The sequence below is a fragment of the Scyliorhinus canicula genome, chromosome 16 (genome assembly GCF_902713615.1).
Source record: "Scyliorhinus canicula chromosome 16, sScyCan1.1, whole genome shotgun sequence".
Lineage (NCBI taxonomy): Eukaryota > Metazoa > Chordata > Chondrichthyes > Carcharhiniformes > Scyliorhinidae > Scyliorhinus > Scyliorhinus canicula.
Genome location: NC_052161.1, coordinates 86,851,082 through 86,875,242, shown reverse-complemented (window position 1 = coordinate 86,875,242; position 24,161 = coordinate 86,851,082). Strand labels below are relative to the sequence as shown.

Below are 24,161 nucleotides of genomic sequence, written 5' to 3'. Positions count from 1 at the left end.
ATTAACTGTGTCCCTTCAGGAGAGAGAGATTAACTGTGTCCCTTCAGGAGAGAGAGATTAACTGTGTCTCTTCAGGAGAGAGAGATTAACTGTGTCTCTTCAGGAGAGAGAGAGATTAACTGTGTCTCTTCAGGAGAGAGAGATTAACTGTGTCTCTTCAGGAGAGAGAGATTAACTGTGTCTCTTCAGGAGAGAGAGAGATTAACTGTGTCCCATCAGAATAGAGAGATTAACTGTGTCCCTTCAGGAGAGAGAGATTAACTGTGTCTCTTCAGGAGAGAGAGAGAGATTAACTGTGTCTCTTCAGGAGAGAGAGATTAACTGTGTCTCTTCAGGAGAGAGAGATTAACTGTGTCCCATCAGAAGAGAGAGATTAACTGTGTCTCTTCAGGAGAGAGAGATTAACTGTGTCCCATCAGAAGAGAGAGAGATTAACTGTGTCCCTTCAGGAGAGAGAGATTAACTGTGTCTCTTCAGGAGAGAGAGATTAACTGTGTCCCTTCAGGAGAGAGAGAGATTAACTGTGTCTCTTCAGGAGAGAGAGAGATTAACTGTGTCCCTTCAAGAGAGAGAGAGATTAACTGTGTCCCTTCAAGAGAGAGAGAGATTAACTGTGTCTCTTCAGCAGAGAGAGAGATTAACTGTGTCCCTTCAGGAGAGAGTGAGATTAACTGTGTCCCTTCAAGAGAGAGAGAGATTAACTGTGTCTCTTCAAGAGAGAGAGAGATTAACTGTGTCTCTTCAGGAGAGAGAGAGATTAACTGTGTCTCTTCAGGAGAGAGAGATTATCTGTGTCCCTTCAGGAGAGAGAGATTAACTGTGTCCCTTCAGGAGAGAGAGATTAACTGTGTCTCTTCAGGAGAGAGAGATTAACTGTGTCTCTTCAGGAGAGAGAGATTAACTGTGTCTCTTCAGGAGAGAGAGATTAATTGTGTCTCTTCAGGAGAGAGAGATTAATTGTGTCTCTTCAGGAGAGAGTGAGATTAACTGTGTCCCTTCAAGAGAGAGAGATTAACTGTGTCCCTTCAAGAGAGAGAGAGATTAACTGTGTCTCTTCAGGAGAGAGAGAGATTAACTGTGTCTCTTTAGGGCAGAGAGAGATCAACTGTGTCTCTTCAGGAGAGAGAGAGATTAACTGTGTCCCTTCAAGAGAGAGAGAGATTAACTGTGTCTCTTCAGGAGAGAGAGAGATTAACTGTGTCTCTTCAGGAGAGAGAGAGATTAACTGTGTCCCTTCAAGAGAGAGAGAGATTAACTGTGTCTCTTCAGGAGAGAGAGAGATTAACTGTGTCTCTTCAGGAGAGAGAGAGATTAACTGTGTCCCTTCAGGAGAGAGAGATTATCTGTGTCCCTTCAGGAGAGAGAGATTAATTGTGTCTCTTCAGGGGAGAGAGAGATTAACTGTGTCTCTTCAGGAGAGAGAGATTAACTGTGTCTCTTCAGGAGAGAGAGATTAATTGTGTCTCTTCAGGAGAGAGAGAGATTAACTGTGTCTCTTCAGGAGAGAGAGATTAACTGTGTCTCTTCAGGAGAGAGAGAGATTAACTGTGTCCCTTCAGGAGAGAGAGAGATTAACTGTGTTCCTTCAGGAGAGAGAGAGATTAACTGTGTCCCTTCAGGAGAGAGAGATTAACTGTGTCCCTTCAGGAGAGAGAGAGATTAACTGTGTACCTTCAGGAGAGAGAGAGATTAACTGTGTACCTTCAGGAGAGAGAGAGATTAACTGTGTCCATTCAGGAGTTAGATATTAATTGTGTCTCTCTGGGCCAATTGCCAAAGAATAAGTGTGTTTCCTGTTACTCACTATGAAGCAGCAACCTCACTACACTTGCTGCTTCCTAACCCACATGTAATGAAAATGAAATGAAATGAAAATCGCTTACTGTCACGAGTCGGCTTCAATGAAGTTACTGTGAAAAGCCCCTAGTCGCCACATTCCGGCACCTGTTCGGGGAGGCTGATATGGGAATCGAACCGTGCTGCTGGCCTGCCTTGGTCTGCTTTAAAAAGCCAGCAATTTAGCCCAGTGTGCTAAACAGCCCCTGTTACCAACATGTACCAACAACAGTCCTTCCTGATTGCCTGATGAATGTCTGCCTAACTGTTGAAAGTTTCGTACCACCAGTCCAGGAGTAGGATTGCGAACGCTGAAAGTAGTGGGTTCACTGGTAACCAACGGACAACGTTCAACGCCACCAGCCTCACGTTTGCTCTTGGCCTTCACAGGGCCACCTTCAGCACCAGGAGCTACTGAAGGGTTCAATCCACACAGGGTTAATTGATTCAACAGGCCCTATTCCTGGGGTGGCAACTTTTACTTCCTCATCTGAGTTTTTGTAACCACCGTCTGCATTTCCACTTTTGGAATTTGAGTTTGGGACATCACTGACTCCATGAACAGTTTGGCTTTTCCTGACCTCTGTAGTTGTAGAACCGCCACCGAATTTTCCACCCAGCTTCCCTTTAACTCTTGAAAGGAACTGATGGCCAATTACTTCACGTTCCTGGCTATCCACCTCTGCCACCTCAAGGGCTGTAACCCTTCAAAAGGATGTGGGTCAACCAGTCACTCGCTTGGTATCACACCATGGTCCTTACTGTCCTCTTACTGACTAACTAATGCTGTGCAGTCAGTTTTGGCTACCTCTGTCGAGGATAATGGGGTGACTTTTCCCTCCAGCACAAAACCAGTATATCTCTCATCTACTTTATTCTCTACACCTGTTCCCACAGCAGAGTTCACCTTGAGACTCCTAAGTCCAGCTAATGATACCGTCTGCAACGTAGCATTCTCCACTTTCACTCCCTTCTCAGAATCCTCCTTCCGAACCCCCACAAGTGCCACGGGCTTTCCCTGCAACTACCAACATGCGGACTGAACGTGTCCCACCATGTTACAATGGTAACATCTCGGCATCCAAGTCTCACTTCGACCCCCAGTACCTACCTTCCTGGTCTGAGGCGGAGATCACGGAGCCTTCCCAGCGATCCATTCCTGACCTTGGCAACCTGCCATCCTCTCACTCCGCCATTTCCCATCCTTTGCAAAATTACCCATGTAATGGAACAAAGGTTTAAATTTATGGATTAGCTCATAACGTCAATCATAATTGCTGCTGCCTAGCAGTTTGTAATCTCTGATCTTCAACATGGGTTCTTATTATCGAAGGTAAGGAATTCTTAAACTCTTCTGAGAGAATGACCTCTCTCAGAGCCTCATAGACAGTCGCAACTCCCAATGCTCACACACATCTATTAAAATTGTTCTGCTTAATCCTTTCAAACTCTGCATATGTCTGTCCTGGCAGTCTCTTCAAATTCAGATATTTTTGTCTATATGCTTCGGGAACCAATTCATATCCTTCCAGAATGGCCTTTTTTACTGTGTTATAATCCCTAGAATCCTGCTCTGACAAGGTGGCATAAACTTCCTGTTCCCTCCCTGTCAACATACTCTGTAGGGGTAATGTCCACTTCTCTTTTGGCTACTCCATTTGGGTTGCTAGTTTCTCGAAAGCCCAAAAGAACGTTAATATTTCTTTCTCTTCAAATTTTGAGAGACCCTGGGCGGGATTCTCCCAGCCCTGGGCCGAAGAATCCTCGTGACCGGGCCACGCCGCCCCAACGCCGGCACGCGATTCTCTGCAGAGCGGAGAATCGGCACCATTGGCACCGGCGTGGGTGGCGCGGCGTCGGTCGCGGGTCGTTCTACACGGCCGGCCCGCCGATTCTCTGGTCCGGATGGGCCGAGCGGCCGTAGGAAAAGAGCCGAGTCTCGCCGGCGCCGGCGCCGTTCTAACCTGCTCTGGACCAGCGGGGTCTCGGCGAGGAGGGGTCGGGTGCTGGCCTGTGGGGGGTGGGAGGGGGGTCTGAGCCTGGGAGGGGCCTCCGATGTGGCCTGGCCCACGATCGGGGCTCACAGATCGGTGGGCCGGCCTCTATGGCTGGGGGCCTCCTTTCCTACACACCGGCCCCTGTATTCCTGCGCCATGTTGTATCGGGGCCGGCGTGATGAAGGAGCGTCGCGAACCACTCCAGCGCCGTGCTGTCCACCTGTCCTGGGAGTGACCCGTTCACGCTGTCGTAAAACACAATGGCGTTTACGATGGCGTGGACACTTTGCCGCGGGCTGGGATAAATTTAAACATATCCCCACTGAGTTCTGTTGTTGGACTAGGCTCCCCTATACGTTCTGGAAGCTTCCCATCCCTTTCCAGTACCTTCAGTAGCTTCCTCGTTTCCAACTCCATTTCTTTTCCCTTCTGCTCTCTCCCTCACTCTTTCTCTTCCCTTTCTCTCATTCTCTCTTTCCTCTTCATTTCCATTTCATTCCGCTTCCTCTCCATTTTGTAACACTCCCTTTCATGATCCAATTGTAACCGGGATCTCTCCAGCTCCGTTTCCCCACTTGACGAAGCCTCTGATGCTCCACTCACTCCTCGGCTTCCCTGTGCTCCTGGCACCTGTATAAGATTGAAATGTTCAGCAATCACAGCAACTCCGCCTTCGCTGTTTTAGCCGATACTCCCAGTTGTAAATTCACCTGCCACTCGACAAGCTTGCCTTTGGGAAGCCCCAATAAGTAGACCAGCGATAAGCCTTCCACCTGGAGAAAATATTCAGCTGTTTCTAAAGCCCTTGTGTTATAATACTACAAACCTGGTGTCTCTTTATAATTTACTCTGTACCTCAAACTCACCATCTGATGTTTCAAGTCCCAGACCCGAGCCCCCAATTTATGTTACAACCCCCTGGGCGAGTGGGCGGTCAATTCCAGCCCCCCCCCCCATCGACCCAAGGTCACAACATAAGTGAATTAACAAATAATTCTTATAAACCTGTTGAGATTGTGGCCGTAGACTGTCCCAATGAGTTACAGACACCAGATTTAGAAGTGAAACAAAAAAAAAGATGGGTAAATAATGATAAACATAGAACAATGGTCTGCTAATCTAACCATTCCCAAAACCCTGACCCATCCTCCACCCCGGCACACACAGGACAGACACATGGTGGAGAGAGAGGGGAAGGTTCAAGCATAACAGGGACTAAGCAATACGAGATGGTTCTTTGTTGTCGACATAGCGGTCTTTGTAGCCAGTAATCTCCAAATGATGCCTTCAACCAGATCTGCTGGCTGTCGGATGCTCTCGAAATCACCAGGCCGAGAAGAGATAACCTGCCGCTTCAAACCTAGTAATCAAAAGAGTGTTCATCAGGAAAGGGAGAGATTAACTGTCTCTTCAGGCCGATATCCAAAGAAGAAGTATGCTTCCCTCGGCAAAATGGAGTCTGCCTCAGTTCGGCAGAACATTCTGGAACATCCTCCGCTGGGCCGGACCAAATAGCGCTGATAACGGGGTCTCCAGAGGCCAAACCAAATAGCACATCTGCCGGGGGGGGGGGGGGTCGGTGGTTTGAGTAATCGTTTAAAAATGTAAAGTGTAAAGGGCAGCATGATGGCGTAGTGGTTAGCACTGCTGCCTCACGGTGCTGAGGTCCCAGGTTCGATCCTGGCTCTGGGTAACTGTCCGTGTGGAGTTTGCACATTCTCCCCGTGTCTGCGTGGGTTTCACCCCCACAACCCAAAAATGTGCAGAGTAGGTAGATTGGCCACGCTAAATTGCTAAATTGGAAAAAAGAATTGGGTACTCTAAATTTATATTTTAAAAATTCTAAGTGAAGCCCATTCAAAAGGCATTAATCTCAGCAGCTGTCCAGGCACAAAAAGGTATAATAGCAAAGGATAACAGAAGGATAAACAGAATACACAGGGAAAACCAGGTTTAAATAGACGGATCCTTGTATAGAAAAGGGATGTAGGTGGCACTGTGACATTGGAAGAGAAGTTATTGTGGAACACAATAGATTTGGAGTTGAAGAAGTTCTGATTGTTATAGTAAGCATGTTCCTATTTGATTATTGTGTTGAAACCACTGTGCTGTATTGTGCTGCCACAGTATTACATGTTGTACAGTACTGCCACTATAATATTTGTTGTACAATTTTGGCTCTTATCGTGTCTCGTCCCCCGAGGGCCTGTGTATATAGGCTGCTGACCTTTCACACTGCCTCATTCTGGGGCACACAGCCAATTCTGGTGTAAGTCAATTAAAGCCATAGTTAATTCACTCTGCGTTCTCCGTCTTAATTGATGGCATATCAATTTAATTGACTTACATTGAATCAAAGAGCTGTTTAACATGGATCGGGGTCTCAAACCGGACCTCCCGCAGGTCGACCCCCAATCAGCCGACGTTGATGTCTTCTTCGCACACTGGCTTCATTGTCCAGAATCTTTCATCAATTCTGCCGCTGTCGCCGTCTCCGAGGAACACAAGCTGCGAGTCCTCATCTCCCGGGTGAGCCCGCAAATTGTTCTCATCTTCCGGGACGCGGCCTCGTTTGATGAAGCCATTACTCTCTCTTGAAAGGACGGTCTGTGAGGCGGGTTAACGGACTGTTCGCCAGGTACCTCCTTGCCACATGGCGTCAGCTCCCTGGAGAGTCGCTGGCAGAATTTCTGTGCGTTTTGCGGGTGCTCGGCGGGGCCTGCAATGGCTGCTAAGCCCACCGACCTCCTGATCCGGGACACCTATGTTGCCGGCATTGACTCACACTGCGTTCGCCAACACCTGCTAGAGAGGGAGGCACTCGACCTCCAGGAAACGGTGCAGGTTGCTGGAGGTGGCCTTCCGTGACATGGGTGCCCATGCCTCAGACCAGGCGGCACCCTTGGGGACGCGGGGGCCGCCATCTTCGATGCCACCCGCCACGTGCGACCCGCGGGGTCCGGTATCCTCGACACCAACCGCCACGTACGACCCGCGGGGGCTGCCATCTCCACCATTTTTGAAGTCCACCGCCACCTCCTGGAACTCCGGCTTGCCCGTCCATCAGTTGGCCTCCGCTACTCTCGACCAGCCCGCCTGCTGTCCGAACCCAACCCGCCGTCCGAAGCCAGCCCGCCGTCCCGTGGTCGCCTCCATCACCCTAGACCAGTCTCAACCTCGTGGCCTCGCTAAATCTACAATGGTGGGCCGTCAATGGCCACGGGACGGCCTGCCTTTTTGACTCTGGGAGCACAGACAGCTTCATACACCCGGACACGGTCCGGCGCTGCTCCCTTCCCATTTTACCCGCAGCCCAGAAAATCTGCCTGGCCTCTAGGTCGCATACCGAGCAAATCCGTGGGTACTGTGCTGTGACCCTCATGGTATGGGGCATATCTTTCAAAAATTTTAAGCTCTTTGACCTCCCACACCTCTGCGCGGCAATTCTTCTGGGTCTCGACTTCCAGTCCAACCTCCGAACCCTGAAGTTCGATGGACCCCTGGCGCCTCTCACCATCTGTAGCCTCTCGACCCTTAGGGTCACCCCTCCCTCGCTCTTCGCCAACCTCACTCCAGACTGTAAGCCCGTCGTCACTAAGAGCAGATAATACAGTGCTCGGGACATGACCTTCATCATGTCGGACGTTCAGCGACTCCTGAGAGAAAGGATCATAGAGGGCAGTAACAGCCCCTGGAGAGCACAGGTGGTGGTCGTCAAGACTGGGGAGAAGCTCTGGTTGGTCATCGACTACAGTCAGACCATCAACCGGTACACACAGCTTGATGCGTACCCCCTCCCCCGCATATCTGACATGGTCAATCAGATTGTGCAGTACCGGGTCTTCTCCACTGTGGACCTGAAGTCCGCATACCACCAGCTCCCCATCCGCCCAGAGGACCGCAAGTACACTGCCTTTGAGGCAGCTGGCCGCCTCTACCACTTTCTCCGGGTTCCCTTTGGCATCATCAATGGGGTCTCGGTCTTCCAGCGAGTGATGGATGGAATGGTGGACTAGTACGGGCTGTGGGCTACATACCTGTACTTAGATAATGTCACTATCTGCAGCCATGATCAGCAGGACCACGACGCTAACCTCAAGAAATTCCTCCACTCTGCCCAGCTCCTGAACCTGACCTACAACAAGGAGGAGTGCGTTTTCCACACAACCCGGCTGGCCATCCTCGGCTATGTCGTGAAAACGGAGTCAGAGGGCCCGACCCCGACCGCATGCGCCCCCTCACAGAATTTCCCCCTCCTCGCAGCCTCAAGGTCCTCAAACGATGCCTGGTGCTTTTCTCCTACTATGCACAGTGGGACCCCAACTAAGCGGACAAAGCCCGCCCACTTATTAAAACCAATACATTTCCCCTGACGGCTGAGGATCGAACTCTCCACCTACAGCTATGATATCCAGCATCGTCCTGGGAAGCTTAATGAGCCCCCAGATGCCTTTTCCATCGGTACTTGTGCCAGCGCACAAGTTGACCAACTGCGGGCCCTCGACAATGGCTTCTGTCACCCGGGGGTCACCCGGCTTTTCCATTATATCAAGGCCCGCAACCTGCTTTACTCCATCGAGGAGGTCAGAACCACGACCAGGGACTGCCAGGTCTGCGCGGACTGCAAACCGCACTTCTATCGGCCAGATAGAGCACGCCTGGTAAAGGCCTCACGCCCCTTTGAGCTCCTCAGCATGGATTTCAAAGGGCCCCTCCCCTCCACTAACCGTAACGTGTACTTCCTCAACATCCTTGACGAGTACTCATGCTTCCCTTTCGCCATCCCATGCCCTGACATGACCTCTGCCACTGTCATCAAGGCCCTGAGCAGTGTCTTCGCCTTGTTCGGTTTCCCCGCTTACATCCAGAGTGATCGGGGTTCCTCCTTCAAGAGTGATAAGATCCGTCAGTTCCTGCTTAGCAAGGGCATCGCCTCAAGCAGGACTACCAGCTACAATCCCCGGGGAAAGGGACAGGTGGAGAGAGAGAACGCGACGGTCTGGAAGGCCGTCCTTCTGGCCCTACGGTCTAGAGTTCTCCCAGTCTCCCGCTGGCAGGAGGTCCTTCCCGAGGCACTCCAATCCATCCGGTCGCTGCTCTGCACCGCTACTAATGTGACCCCCCACGAGAGGATGTTTGCCTTCCCCAGAAGGTCCACCTCGGGGGTCTCGCTCCCGACCTGGCTGACGGTTCCACGGCCCGTCCTCCTCCGACGGCATGTGAGGACTCATAAGTCAGATCCTGTGGTCGCGAGGGTTCGTCTTCTCCATGCGAATCCCCAGTACGCCTACGTGGCTCACCATGACGGGCAGGATGACACAGTCTCCCTTAGAGATTTGGCACCCGCAGGTTCCCCAGCGACCGGCGCTCCCAACCCTATTCCTCCCCTCTCTACTACTACTCAACCCAACCCTATACCCCCTTCCCCCGTTGCTGCCCCCCCCATCTGGGAACACAGAAGCTGTCATTCTCCCGGACACGCCGGCCTCACGCTTCCGCCGACTACTATGCCCACACCTCAGGCGGTCACGGCGGACAATCAGGCTCAATCTCTGATATAATATGTTCGCTTCACTTCACTTCGTCCCCGCCGGACTTTTTTTAAACAGGGGGTGAATGTGGTGAAACCACTGTGTTGTATTGTGCTGCCACAGTATTACGTATTGTATGGTATTGCCACTATATTACATGTTGTACGGTTTTGGCTCGGCCCATGCTCCTCCCCCTAGGGCCTGGGTACATAGGCTGCGACCTTTCACACGGCCTCATTCTGAGCCACATTGCCAATTCTGTTGTAAGTCAATTAAAGCCATAGTTAATTCACTCTGCGTTCTCCGTCTTAATTGATGCATATCAATTATATATATATATATATGGAGGTCTTTAGCAAGTGTCAGTGTTCGTGAGTGATGCCATTGGCAGCACGGGTCCATGCGGATTTTCATTTCAGTAACGCCACAAGAGGTCTGCGCAAGTCATATAAAACTGCTGCTAGTTTCTGAATCCAAGCTGTACTCTCATTTCTAAGGTGGTCATGTGTCCACAGTTGTGAACAACATCAGTGACTTAACTACACCAAACATTCAATAACCAAAATGTTCAATTTCTAACTTCACAGAAGGGGTAAAGATCAGCAAGCTGCACTAACAAAAGCACAGGAAAAATACCCATCACTGAAATGTGTGCTCAAGGGAGAATATATGAGCTGGTGCTGTTCCTAACATCACTGCAACATGGTAAGATTTTACTCTGTATTTAACCTCGTGCTGCACCTGTCCTGATGGGGACAGTGTAGAGGGAGCTTTACTCTGTATCTAACCCCGTGCTGTCCCTGTCCTGGGAGTAGTTGATGGGGACAGTGTAGAGGGAGCTTTACTCTGTATCTAACCCCGTGCTGTACCTGTCCTGGGAGTGTTTGATGGGGACAGTGTAGAGGGAGCTTTACTCTGTATCTAACCCCGTGCTGTCCCTGTCCTGGGAGTGTTTGATGGGGACAGTGTAGAGGGAGCTTTACACTATCTAACCCCGTGCTGTACCTGTCCTGGGAGTGTTTGATGGGGACAGTATAGAGGGAGCTTTACTCTGTATCTAACCCCATGCTGTACCTGTCCTGGGAGTGTTTGATGGGGACAGTGTAGAGGGAGCTTTACTCTGTATCTAACCCCGTGCTGTACCTGTCCTGGGAGTGTTTGATGGGGACAGTGTAGAGGAAGCTTTACTCTGTATCTAACCCCGTGCTGTCCCTCTCCTGGGAGTGTTTGATGGGGACAGCGCACGGAGCTTTACCGTGTATCTAACCCCGTGCTGTACCTGTCCTGGGAGTGTTTGATGGGGACAGTGTAGAGGGAGCTTTACTCAGTATCTAACCCCGTGCTGTACCTGTCCTGGGAGTGTTTGATGGGGACAGTGTAGAGGGAGCTTTACTCTGTATCTAACCCCGTGCTGTCCCTCTCCTGGGAGTGTTTGATGGGGACAGTGTAAACGGGGAGGTTTACTCTGTATATAACCCCATGCTGTACCTGTCCTGGGAGTGTTTGATGGGGACAGTGTCGAGGGAGCTTTACTCTGTATCTAACCCCGTGCTGTACCTGTCCAACGAGTGTTTGATGGGGACAGTGTAAAGGGGGAGCTTTACTCTATATCTAACACCGTGATGTACCTGTCCTGGGAGTGTTTGATGGGGACAGTGTGGAGGGAGCTTCACTCTGTACCTAAACCCGTGCTGGTCCTGTCCTGGGAGTTTTTGATGGGGACAGTGCAGAGGGAGCTTTACTGTGTATCTAACCCAGTGCTGTACCTGTCCTGGGAGTGTTTGATGAGGACAGTGCAGAGGGAGCTTTACTCTGTATCTAATCCCATGCTGTCCCTGTCCTGGGAGTGTTTGATGGGGACAGTGTAGAGGGAGCATTACTCTGTATCTAAACCCGTGCTGTACCTGTCCTGGGAGTGTTTGATGGGGACAGTATAGAGGGAGCTTTACTCTGTATCTCACCCCGTGCTGTATCTGTCCTGGGAGTGTTTGATGGGGACAGTGTAGAGGGAGCTTTACTCAGTATCTAACCCCGTGCTGTCCCTGTCCTGGGAGTGTTTGACGGGGACAGTGTCGAGGGAGCTTTACTCTGTATCTAACCCCGTGCTGTACCTGTCCTGGGAGTGTTTAATGTGGACAGTGTAGAGGGAACTTTACTCTGTATCTAACCCTCTGCTGTACCTGTCCTGGGAGTGTTTGATGGGGACAGTGCAGAGGGAACTTTACTCTGTATCTAACCCTGAGCTGTACCTGTCTTGGGAGTGTTTGATGGGGACAGTGTAAACGGGGAGGTTTACTCTGTATATAACCCCATGCTGTACCTGTCCTGGGAGTGTTTGATGGGGACAGTGTCAAGGGAGCTTTACTCTGTATCTCACCCCGTGCTGTACCTGTCCTACGAGTGTTTGATGGGGACAGTGTAGAGGGAGCTTTACTCTATATCTAACCCCGTGCTGTACCTGTCCTGGGAGTGTTTGATGGGGACAGTGTAAACGGGGAGGTTTACTCTGTATCTAACCCAGTGCTGTTCCTGTCCTGGGAGTGTTTGATGGGGACAGTGTAGAGGGAGCTTCAATCTTTATCTAACCCCGTGCTGTACCTGTCCTGGGAGTGTTTGATGGGGACAGTGTAGAGGGAGCTTTACTCTGTATCTAACCCCATGCTGTACCTGTCCTGGGAGTGTTTGATGGGGACAGTGTAGAGGAAGCTTTACTCTGTATCTAACCCAGTGCTGTACCTGCCCTGGGAGTGTTTGATGGGTACAGTGTAGAGGGAGCTTTACTCTGTATCTAACCCCGTGCTGTGCCTGTCCTGGGAGTGTTTGATAGGGACAGTGCAGAGGGAGCTTTATTCTGTATCTAACCCTGTGCTGTACCTGTCCTGGGAATGTTTGATGGGGACAGTGTAGAGGGAGCTTTACTCTGTATCTAAACCCCGTGCTGTCCCTGTCCTGGGAGTGCTGGACGGGGACAGTGTGGAGGGAGCTTTACTCTGTATCTAACCCAGTGCTGTACCTGTCCTGGGAGTGTTTAATGGGGACAGTGTAGAGGGAACTTTACTCTGTATCTAACCCCGTGCTGTACCTGTCCTGAGAGTGTTTTATGGGGACAGTGTAGAGGGACCTTTACTCTGTATCTAACCCCGTGCTGTACCTGTCCTGGGAGTGTTTAATGGGGACAGTGCAGAGGGAACTTTACTCTGTATCTAACCCTGTGCTGTACCTGTCCTACGAGTGTTTGATGGGGACAGTGTAGAGGGAGCTTCACTCTGTACCTAAACCCGTGCTGGTCCTGTCCTGGGAGTTTTTGATGGGGACAGTGCAGAGGGACCTTTACTTTTATCTAACCCCGTGTTGTACCTGTCCTGGGAGTTTTGATGGGGACAGTGTGGAGGGAGCTTCACTCTGAACCTAAACCCGTGCTGGTCCTGTCCTGGGAGTTTTTGATGGGGACAGTGCAGAGGGAGCTTTACTGTGTATCTAACCCAGTGCTGTACCTGTCCTGGGAGTGTTTGATGAGGACAGTGTAGAGGGAGCTTTACTCTGTATCTAATCCCATGCTGTCCCTGTCCTGGGAGTGTTTGATGGGGACAGTGTAGAGGGAGCAAAACTCTGTATCTAAACCCGTGCTGTACCTGTCCTGGGAGTGTTTGATGGGGACAGTGTAGAGGGAGCTTTACTCTGTATCTAACCCAGTGCTGTACCTGTGCTGGGAGTGTTTGATGGGGACAGTGTAAAGGGAGCTTTACTCTGTATCTCACCCCATGCAGTATCTGTGTTGGGAGTGTTTGATGGGGACAGTGTAGAGGGAGCTTTACTCTGTATCTAACCCCGTGCTGTCCCTGTCCTGGGAGTTTGACGAGGACAGTGTCGAGGGAGCTTTACTCTGTATCTAACCCCGTGCTGTACCTGTCCTGGGAGTGTTTAATGGGGACAATGTAGAGGGAGCTTTACTCTATCTCACCCCGTGCTGTATCTGTCCTGGGAGTTTTTGATGGGGACAGTGTAGAGGGAGCTTTACTCTGTATCTAACCCCGTGCTGTACCTGTCCTGGGAGTTTTTGATGGGGACAGTGTAGAGGGAGCTTTACTCTGTATCTAACCCAGTGCTGGACCTGTCCTGGGAGTGTTTGATGGGGACAGTGCCGAGGGAGCTTTACTTTGTATCTCACCCCGTGCTGTACCTGTCCTGGGAGTGTTTGATGGGGGCAGTGTAGAGGGAGCTTTACTCTGTATCTAATCCCATGCTGTCCCTGTCCTGGGAGTGTTTGATGGGGACAGTGTAGAGGGAGCATTACTCTGTATCTAACCCGTGCTGTACCTGTCCTGGGAGTGTTTGATGGAGACAGTGTAGAGGGAGTTTTACTCTGTATCTAACCCCGTGCTGTACCTGTCCTGGGAGTGTTTGATGGGGACAGTATAGAGGGAGCTTTACTCTGTATCTCACCCCGTGCTGTATATGTCCTGGGAGTGTTTGATGGGGACAGTGTAGAGGGAGCTTTACTCAGTATTTAACCCCGTGCTGTCCCTGTCCTGGGAGTGTTTGACGGGGACAGTGTCGAGGGAGCTTTACTCTGTATCTAACCCCGTGCTGTACCTGTCCTGGGAGTGTTTAATGTGGACAGTGTAGAGGGAACTTTACTCTGTATCTAACCCTGTGCTGTACCTGTCCTGGGAGTGTTTGATGGGGACAGTGCAGAGGGAACTTTACTCTGTATCTAACCCTGTGCTGTACCTGTCTTGGGAGTGTTTGATGGGGACAGTGTAAACGGGGAGGTTTACTCTGTATATAACCCCATGCTGTACCTGTCCTGGGAGTGTTTGATGGGGACAGTGTAGAGGGAGCTTTACTCTGTATCTAACCCCGTGCTGTACCTGTCCTGGGAGTGTTTGATGGGGACAGTGTAGAGGGAGCTTTACTCTGTATCTAACCCCGTGCTGTACCTGTCCTGGGAGTGTTTGATGGGGACAGTGTAGAGGGAGCTTTACTCTGTATCTAACCCCGTGCTGTACCTGTCCTGGGAGTGTTTGATGGGGACAGTGTAGAGGGAGCTTTACTCTGTATCTAACCCGTGCTGTACCTGTCCTGGGAGTGTTTGATGGGGACAGTGTAGAGGGAGCATTACTCTGTATCTAACCCCGTGCTGTACCTGTCCTGGGAGTGTTTGATGGGGACAGTGTAGAGGGAGCTTTACTCTGTATCTAACCCCGTGCTGTACCTGTCCTGGGAGTGTTTGATGGGGACAGTGTAGAGGGAGCTTTACTCTGTATCTAACCCCGTGCTGTACCTGTCCTGGGAGTGTTTGACGGGGACAGTGTCGAGGGAGCTTTACTCTGTATCTAACCCCGTGCTGTACCTGTCCTGGGAGTGTTTAATGGGGACAGTGTAGAGGGAACTTTACTCTGTATCTAACCCTCTGTTGTACCTGTCCTGGGAGTGTTTGATGGGGACAGTGCAGAGGGAACTTTACTGTGTATCTAACCCTGAGCTGTACCTGTCCTGGGAGTGTTTGATGGGGACAGTGTAACGGTGCTTTACTCTATATAACCCCATGCTTAACCTGTCCTGGGAGTGTTTGATGGGACAGTGTAGAGGGAGCTTTACTCTGTATCTCACCCGTGCTGTACCTGTCCTAGCGAGTGTTTGATGGGGACAGTGTAGAGGGAGCTTTACTCTATATCTAACCCCGTGCTGTACCTGTCCTGGGAGTGTTTGATGGGGACAGTGTAAACGGGGAGGTTTACTCTGTATCTAACCCAGTGCTGTTCCTGTCCTGGGAGTGTTTGATGGGGACAGTGTAGAGGGAGCTTCAATCTTTATCTAACCCCGTGCTGTACCTGTCCTGGGAGTGTTTGATGGGGACAGTGTAGAGGGAGCTTTACTCTGTATCTAACCCCATGCTGTACCTGTCCTGGGAGTGTTTGATGGGGACAGTGTAGAGGAAGCTTTACTCTGTATCTAACCCAGTGCTGTACCTGCCCTGGGAGTGTTTGATGGGTACAGTGTAGAGGGAGCTTTACTCTGTATCTAACCCCGTGCTGTGCCTGTCCTGGGAGTGTTTGATAGGGACAGTGCAGAGGGAGCTTTATTCTGTATCTAACCCTGTGCTGTACCTGTCCTGGGAATGTTTGATGGGGACAGTGTAGAGGGAGCTTTACTCTGTATCTAAACCCCGTGCTGTCCCTGTCCTGGGAGTGCTGGACGGGGACAGTGTGGAGGGAGCTTTACTCTGTATCTAACCCAGTGCTGTACCTGTCCTGGGAGTGTTTAATGGGGACAGTGTAGAGGGAACTTTACTCTGTATCTAACCCCGTGCTGTACCTGTCCTGAGAGTGTTTTATGGGGACAGTGTAGAGGGACCTTTACTCTGTATCTAACCCCGTGCTGTACCTGTCCTGGGAGTGTTTAATGGGGACAGTGCAGAGGGAACTTTACTCTGTATCTAACCCTGTGCTGTACCTGTCCTACGAGTGTTTGATGGGGACAGTGTAGAGGGAGCTTCACTCTGTACCTAAACCCGTGCTGGTCCTGTCCTGGGAGTTTTTGATGGGGACAGTGCAGAGGGACCTTTACTTTTTATCTAACCCCGTGTTGTACCTGTCCTGGGAGTTTTGATGGGGACAGTGTGGAGGGAGCTTCACTCTGAACCTAAACCCGTGCTGGTCCTGTCCTGGGAGTTTTTGATGGGGACAGTGCAGAGGGAGCTTTACTGTGTATCTAACCCAGTGCTGTACCTGTCCTGGGAGTGTTTGATGAGGACAGTGTAGAGGGAGCTTTACTCTGTATCTAATCCCATGCTGTACCTGTCCTGGGAGTGTTTGATGGGGACAGTGTAGAGGGAGCTTTACTCTGTATCTAACCCAGTGCTGTACCTGTGCTGGGAGTGTTTGATGGGGACAGTGTAGAGGGAGCTTTACTCTGTATCTAACCCCAGTGCTGTATCCTGTCTGGGAGTGTTTGATGGGGACAGTTTAGAGGGAGCTTTACTCTGTATCTAACCCCGTGCTGTCCCTGTCCTGGGAGTGTTTGATGGGGACAGTGTCGAGGGAGCTTTACTCTGTATCTAACCCCGTGCTGTACCTGTCCTGGGAGTGTTTGATGGGGACAGTGTAGAGGGAGCTTTACTCTATCTCACCCCGTGCTGTATCTGTCCTGGGAGTTTTTGATGGGGACAGTGTAGAGGGAGCTTTACTCTGTATCTAACCCCGTGCTGTACCTGTCCTGGGAGTGTTTGATGGGGACAGTGTAGAGGGAGCTTTACTCTGTATCTAACCCAGTGCTGTACCTGTCCTGGGAGTGTTTGATGGGTACAGTGTAGAGGGAGCTTTACTCTGTATCTAACCCCGTGCTGTGCCTGTCCTGGGAGTGTTTGATAGGGACAGTGCAGAGGGAGCTTTACTTCTGTATCTAACCCTGTGCTGTACCTGTCCTGGGAATGTTTGATGGGGACAGTGTAGAGGGAGCTTTACTCTGTATCTAACCTCGTGCTGTCCCTGTCCTGGGAGTGCTTGACGGGGACAGTGTGGAGGGAGCTTTACTCTGTATCTAACCCAGTGCTGTACCTGTCCTGGGAGTGTTTATGGGGACAGTGTAGAGGGAAGCTTTACTCTGTATCTAACCCCGTGCTGTACCTGTCCTGAGAGTGTTTGATGGGGACAGTGTAGAGGGAGCCTTTACTCTGTATCTAACCCCGTGCTGTACCTGTCCTGGGAGTGTTTGATGGGGACAGTGCAGAGGGAACTTTACTCTGTATCTAACCCTGTGCTGTACCTGTCCTACGGAGTGTTTGATGGGGACAGTGTAGAGGGAGCTTCACTCTGTACCTAAACCCGTGCTGGTCCTGTCCTGGGAGTTTTTGATGGGGACAGTGCAGAGGGACCTTTACTTTTATCTAACCCCGTGTTGTACCTGTCCTGGGAGTTTTGATGGGGACAGTGTGGAGGGAGCTTCACTCTGAACCTAAACCCGTGCTGGTCCTGTCCTGGGAGTTTTTGATGGGGACAGTGCAGAGGGAGCTTTACTGTGTATCTAACCCAGTGCTGTACCTGTCCTGGGAGTGTTTGATGAGGACAGTGTAGAGGGAGCTTTACTCTGTATCTAATCCCATGCTGTCCCTGTCCTGGGAGTGTTTGATGGGGACAGTGTAGAGGGAGCTTTACTCTGTATCTAACCCAGTGCTGTACCTGTGCTGGGAGTGTTTGATGGGGACAGTGTAAAGGGAGCTTTACTCTGTATCTCACCCCATGCAGTATCTGTGTTGGGAGTGTTTGATGGGGACAGTGTAGAGGGAGCTTTACTCTGTATCTAACCCCGTGCTGTCCCTGTCCTGGGAGTTTGACGAGGACAGTGTCGAGGGAGCTTTACTCTGTATCTAACCCCGTGCTGTACCTGTCCTGGGAGTGTTTAATGGGGACAATGTAGAGGGAGCTTTACTCTATCTCACCCCGTGCTGTATCTGTCCTGGGAGTTTTGGTGGGGACAGTGTAGAGGGAGCTTTACTCTGTATCTAACCCCGTGCTGTACCTGTCCTGGGAGTTTTTGATGGGGACAGTGTAGAGGGAGCTTTACTCTGTATCTAACCCAGTGCTGGACCTGTCCTGGGAGTGTTTGATGGGGACAGTGCCGAGGGAGCTTTACTTTGTATCTCACCCCGTGCTGTACCTGTCCTGGGAGTGTTTGATGGGGACAGTGTAGAGGGAGCTTTACTCTGTATCTAATCCCATGCTGTCCCTGTCCTGGGAGTGTTTGATGGGGACAGTGTAGAGGGAGCATTACTCTGTATCTAAACCCGTGCTGTACCTGTCCTGGGAGTGTTTGATGGAGACAGTGTAGAGGGAGTTTTACTCTGTATCTAACCCCGTGCTGTACCTGTCCTGGGAGTGTTTGATGGGGACAGTATAGAGGGAGCTTTACTCTGTATCTCACCCCGTGCTGTATATGTCCTGGGAGTGTTTGATGGGGACAGTTTAGAGGGAGCTTTACTCAGTATTTAACCCCGTGCTGTCCCTGTCCTGGGAGTGTTTGACGGGGACAGTGTCGAGGGAGCTTTACTCTGTATCTAACCCCGTGCTGTACCTGTCCTGGGAGTGTTTAATGTGGACAGTGTAGAGGGAACTTTACTCTGTATCTAACCCTGTGCTGTACCTGTCCTGGGAGTGTTTGATGGGGACAGTGCAGAGGGAACTTTACTCTGTATCTAACCCTGTGCTGTACCTGTCTTGGGAGTGTTTGATGGGGACAGTGTAAACGGGGAGGTTTACTCTGTATATAACCCCATGCTGTACCTGTCCTGGGAGTGTTTGATGGGGACAGTGTCAAGGGAGCTTTACTCTGTATCTCACCCCGTGCTGTACCTGGCCTACGAGTGTTTGATGGGGACAGTGTAGAGGGAGCTTTACTCTGTATCTAACCCCGTGCTACACCTCTCCTGGGAGTGTTTGATGGGGACAGCGCACGGAGCTTTACCGTGTATCTAACCCCGTGCTGTACCTGTCCTGGGAGTGTTTGATGGGGACAGTGTAGAGGGAGCTTTGCTCTGTATCTAACCCCGTGCTGTACCTGTCCTGGGAGTGTTTGATGGGGACAGTGCAGAGGGAGCTTCACTCTTTATCTAACCCCGTGCTGTCCCTGTCCTGGGAGTGTTTGACGGGGACAGTGTCGAGGGAGCTTTACTCTGTATCTCACCCCGTGCTGTACCTGTCCTACGAGTGTTTGATGGGGGCAGTGTAGAGGGAGCTTTACTCTGTATCTAACCCCATGCTGTACCTGTCCTGGGAATGTTTGATGGGGACAGTGTAGAGGGAGCTTCACTCTGTACCTAAACCCGTGCTGGTCCTGTCCTGGGAGTTTTTGATGGGGACAGTGCAGAGGGACCTTTACTTTTTATCTAGCCCCGTGCTGTACCTGTCCTGGGAGTTTTTGATGGGGACAGTGTAGAGGGAGCTTTACTCTGTATCTAACCCAGTGCTGGACCTGTACTGGGAGTGTTTGATGGGGACAGTGTCGAGGGAGCTTTACTCTGTATCTCACCCCGTGCTGTATCAGTCCTGGGAGTGTTTGATGGGGACAGTGTCGAGGGAGCTTTACTCTGTATCTCACCCCGTGCTGTACCTGTCCTACGAGTGTTTGATGGGGACAGTGTAGAGGGAGCTTTACTCTGTATCTAACCCAGTGCTGTTCCTGTCCTGGGAGTGTTTGACGGGGATAGTGTCGAGGGAGCTTTACTCTGTATCTCACCCCGTGCTGTACCTGTCCTACGAGTGTTTGATGGGGACAGTGTAGAGGGAGCTTTACTCTGTATCTAACCCAGTGCTGTACCTGCCCTGGGAGTGTTTGATGGGGACAGTGTAGAGGGAGATTTACTCTGTATCTAACCCTGTGCTGTACCTGTCCTGGGAATGTTTGATGGGGGCAGTGTAGATGGAGCTTTACTCTATATCTAACCCCGTGATGTACCCATCCTGGGAGTGTTTGATGGGGACAGTGTAGAGGGAGCTTCACTCTGTACCTAAACCCGTGCTGGTCCTGTCCTGGGAGTTTTTGATGGGGACAGTGTAGAGGGAGCATTACTCTGTATCTAAACCCATGCTGTCCCTGTCCTGGGAGTGTTTGATGGGGACAGTGCAGAGGGAGCTTTACTGTGTATCTAACCCAGTGCTGTACCTGTCCTGGGAGTGTTTGATGAGGACAGTGTAGAGGGAGCTTTACTCTGTATCTAATCCCATGCTGTCCCTGTCCTGGGAGTGTTTGATGGGGACAGTGTAGAGGGAGCATTACTCTGTATCTAAACCCGTGCTGTACCTGTCCTGGGAGTGTTTGATGGGGACAGTGTAGAGGGAGCTTTACTCTGTATCTAACCCAGTGCTGTACCTGTGCTGGGAGTGTTTGATGGGGCCAGTGTAAAGGGAGCTTTACTTTGTATCTCACCCCATGCTGTATCTGTCCTGGAAGGGTTTGATGGGGACAGTGTAGAGGGAGCTTTACTCTGTATCTAACCCAGTGCTGGACCTGTCTTGGGATTGTTTGATGGGGACAGTGCCGAGGGAGCTTTACTCTGTATCTCACTGTGGCGCTAACAATTATACTCAAAGCCGAGAGACTAGTACAATAGAGGCTTTATTGCTGTACGATGTTGTCCCTCCATCCGCAACTGTAGACTGAGGGACTGAGTAGCTCTCATACATTTATACATAAGCTCCCTGTGGGCGGAGCTAGCCGGCAGGGGCTGACCGGAGGAACCTGTAATACAGGTACAGGCATACATCCCCCTACTGCAGTACACTTAACTACAGTGGTTATCTCACCACACTCACCCCGTGCTGTATCTGTCCTGGGAGTGTTTGATGGGGACAGTGTAGAGGGAGCTTTACTCTGTATCTAATCCCATGCTGTCCCTGTCCTGGGAGTGTTTGATGGGGACAGTGTAGAGGGAGCATTACTCTGTATCTAAACCCGTGCTGTACCTGTCCTGGGAGTGTTTGATGGAGACAGTGTAGAGGGAGCTTTACTCTGTATCTAACCCCGTGCTGTACCTGTCCTGGGAGTGTTTGATGGGGACAGTATAGAGGGAGCTTTACTCTGTATCTCACCCCGTGCTGTATCTGTCCTGGGAGTGTTTGATGGGGACAGTGTAGAGGGAGCTTTACTCAGTATCTAACCCTGTGCTGTACCTGTCTTGGGAGTGTTTGATGGGGACAGTGTAAACAGGGAGGTTTACTCTGTATATAACCCCATGCTGTACCTGTCCTGGGAGTGTTTGATGGGGACAGTGTCAAGGGAGCTTTACTCTGTATCTCACCCCGTGCTGTACCTGTCCTACGAGTGTTTGATGGGGACAGTGTAGAGGGAGCTTTACTCTGTCTCTAACCCAGTGCTGTACCTACCCTGGGAGTGTTTGATGGGGACAGTGTAGAGGGAGCTTTACTCTGTATCTAACCCCGTGCTGTGCCTGTCTTGGGAGTGTTTGATAGGGACAGTGTAGAGGGAGCTTTACTCTGTATCTAACCCTGTGCTGTACCTGTCCTGGGAGTGTTTGATGGGGACAGTGTAGAGGGAGCTTTACTCTGTATCTAACCCCGTGCTGTATCTGTCCTGGGAGTGTTTGATGGGGACAGGGCAGAGCGAGCTTTACTCTGTGTCTAACCCCGTGCTGTCCCTTTCCTGGGAGTGGCTGATTGACTTGTGTTTGAAACTGTAATTGACTCTGTCTCTGTTGTTCTCCCTCTCTTACACACTCTCTCTCTCTCTCCGTCTTATTCTTTCCGTCACTCTCCATCTTTCCCCCGCTCCGTCTCGCTCTCCACCTCTCTCTCTCTTTTGCTCTCTCTGTCTCCGTCGCTATCCCTATCTGTCTGCCTCCCTCTCTTTCTCTCTGTCACTCTCTATTTGTCTGTCTCCGTCTCTTGGTGTCTCTGTGTGTCATTCTCTATCTCTCTCTTTCTTTGTCTCGCTCAATCTGACTCTTACCCTGTCTCTCTCTCAATCTGACTCTTACCCTGTGTCTCTCTCAATCTGACTCTTACCCTGTCTCTCTCTCAATCTGACTCTTACCCTGTCTCTCTCTCAATCTGACTCTTACCCTGTCTCTCTCTCAATCTGACTCTTACCCTGTCTCTCTCTCAATCTGACTCTTACCCTGTCTATCTCTCAATCTGACTCTTACCCTGTCTCTCTCTCAATCTGACTCTAACCCTGTCTATCTCTCAATCTGACTCTTACCCTGTCTCTCTCTCAATCTGACTCTTACCCTGTCTCTCTCTCAATCTGACTCTTACCCTGTCTCTCTCTCAATCTGACTCTTACCCTGTCTCTCTCTCAATCTGACTCTAACCCTGTCTCTCTCTCAATCTGACTCTAACCCTGTCTCTCTCTCAATCTGACTCTTACCCTGTCTCTCTCTCAATCTGACTCTTACCCTGTCTCTCTCAATCTGACTCTTACCCTGTCTCTCTCTCAATCTGACTCTTACCCTGTCTCTCTCTCAATCTGACTCTTACCCTGTCTCTCTCTCAATCTGACTCTAACCCTGTCTCTCTCTCAATCTGACTCTTACCCTGTCTCTCTCTCAATCTGACTCTAACCCTGTCTCTCTCTCAATCTGACTCTTACCCTGTCTCTCTCTCAATCTGACTCTAACCCTGTCTCTCTCTCAATCTGACTCTTACCCTGTCTCTCTCTCAATCTGACTCTTACCCTGTCTCTCTCTCAATCTGACTCTTACCCTGTCTCTCTCTCAATCTGACTCTAACCCTGTCTCTCTCTCAATCTGACTCTTACCCTGTCTCTCTCTCAATCTGACTCTAACCCTGTCTCTCTCTCAATCTGACTCTTACCCTGTCTCTCTCTCAATCTGACTCTTACCCTGTCTCTCTCTCAATCTGACTCTTACCCTGTCTCTCTCTCAATCTGACTCTTACCCTGTCTCTCTCTCAATCTGACTCTTACCCTGTCTCTCTCTCAATCTGACTCTTACCCTGTCTCTCTCTCAATCTGACTCTTACCCTGTCTCTCTCTCAATCTGACTCTTACCCTGTCTCTCTCTCAATCTGACTCTTACCCTGTCTATCTCTCAATCTGACTCTTACCCTGTCTCTCTCTCAATCTGACTCTAACCCTGTCTCTCTCTCAATCTGACTCTTACCCTGTCTCTCTCTCAATCTGACTCTTACCCTGTCTCTCATTCTGTCTCTCTCACTCCATCTCTCTGTCTCTTTCTCTCACTCTGTCGCTCTCTCTCCGTCTCTCTCACCCTGTCTCTCTCTCTGTGTTTCACCTTGGCAGTATCGTATTCCCGGCCGGTGACCGAAAGGGACAAAATCTACGCCTCTGTGGGTGACACGGTGACCTTCCTCTGCCAGGTGAACATTCCGAGTCAGACCCTGATCACCAAAATCGCGGGCGGGTGGAAATGGCATCCGAGCGAGAGCGACCAGTCTGCTAAGACGATCTTACGCTATGACTACAGCTCTACTCCCAGCAAGGGGAACATGGACCTGGTGAAGAGGAGCCGCATATCCAGCAAGTGGCATTCTGGAAACTTCTCGCTCACTGTCTCCAACGTTCAGCCTGGGGACGTCGGCTATTTCGTGTGTGAATTCAGATTCAAGGCTTATGAAGCTCGCGCAAAAATACATCTTGACGTGATCACAGGTAACTCATTCCTCGGGGAGAGAGCGCATCTCCAGGGACCGGTTAGAATGTGTTGGTACGTTTATCCCCCCACCCCTAATTGCCCCCCTTGAGAAGATGGTGGGTGAGCCGCCATCTTGGACTCGCTGCAGTCCCTGCGTTGTGTAGGTACATCCATGGCGCTGTTAGGGAGGAAGCTCCAGGATTCTGACCCAGTGACAGTGAAGGGTCAGTATATTTGCCAGTGGGGATGGTGTGTGTGGGGCTTGGAAGGGGATCTTTGCAGCTGGTGGGTGTTCCCCATGTATGTGCTGACCACCCCCCCCCCCCCTTGTCCTTCTTGACGGTAGTGGTGGAGGGTTTGGAAGGTGTTGTTAAAGAAGCCTTGGCGAGTCGCTGCGGTGCATCTTATAGACATTACACATGACTGCCGCTGTGCGTCAGTGAGGAGGGAGTGAATATTTGTGGTTAGCGTGTCAGTCAAGCCGGACTGCTTTGTCCTGGATGTTGTCGAGCTTCTCGAATGTTGTTGGGAGCTGCACTCGTCCAGGCAAGTGGGAGAGTTTCCCATCACACTCCTGACTTGTGTCCTTGTAGATGGTGGGCGGGCTTTGGGGGGAGTCAGGAGGTGAGTTACTCTCCACAGGATTCCCAGCCTCTGACCTACTCTGGT

The 24,161-nt window shown here is 50.8% G+C and overlaps 1 protein-coding gene across 1 annotated transcript in view; it reads left to right on the top strand.

Moving 5' to 3' along the window:
* Positions 1 to 24,161, top strand: part of LOC119951011 (T-cell surface glycoprotein CD4-like) — a 189,397-nt gene that overhangs the window by 83,979 nt on the left and 81,257 nt on the right. Inside the window, exons 2-3 of the mRNA XM_038774044.1 lie at positions 9,952 to 10,069; positions 23,141 to 23,509. Coding sequence (XP_038629972.1) covers positions 10,012 to 10,069; positions 23,141 to 23,509 — 427 coding nt within the window. The 5' untranslated portion in view covers positions 9,952 to 10,011. The remainder of the gene's footprint in view (positions 1 to 9,951; positions 10,070 to 23,140; positions 23,510 to 24,161) is intronic.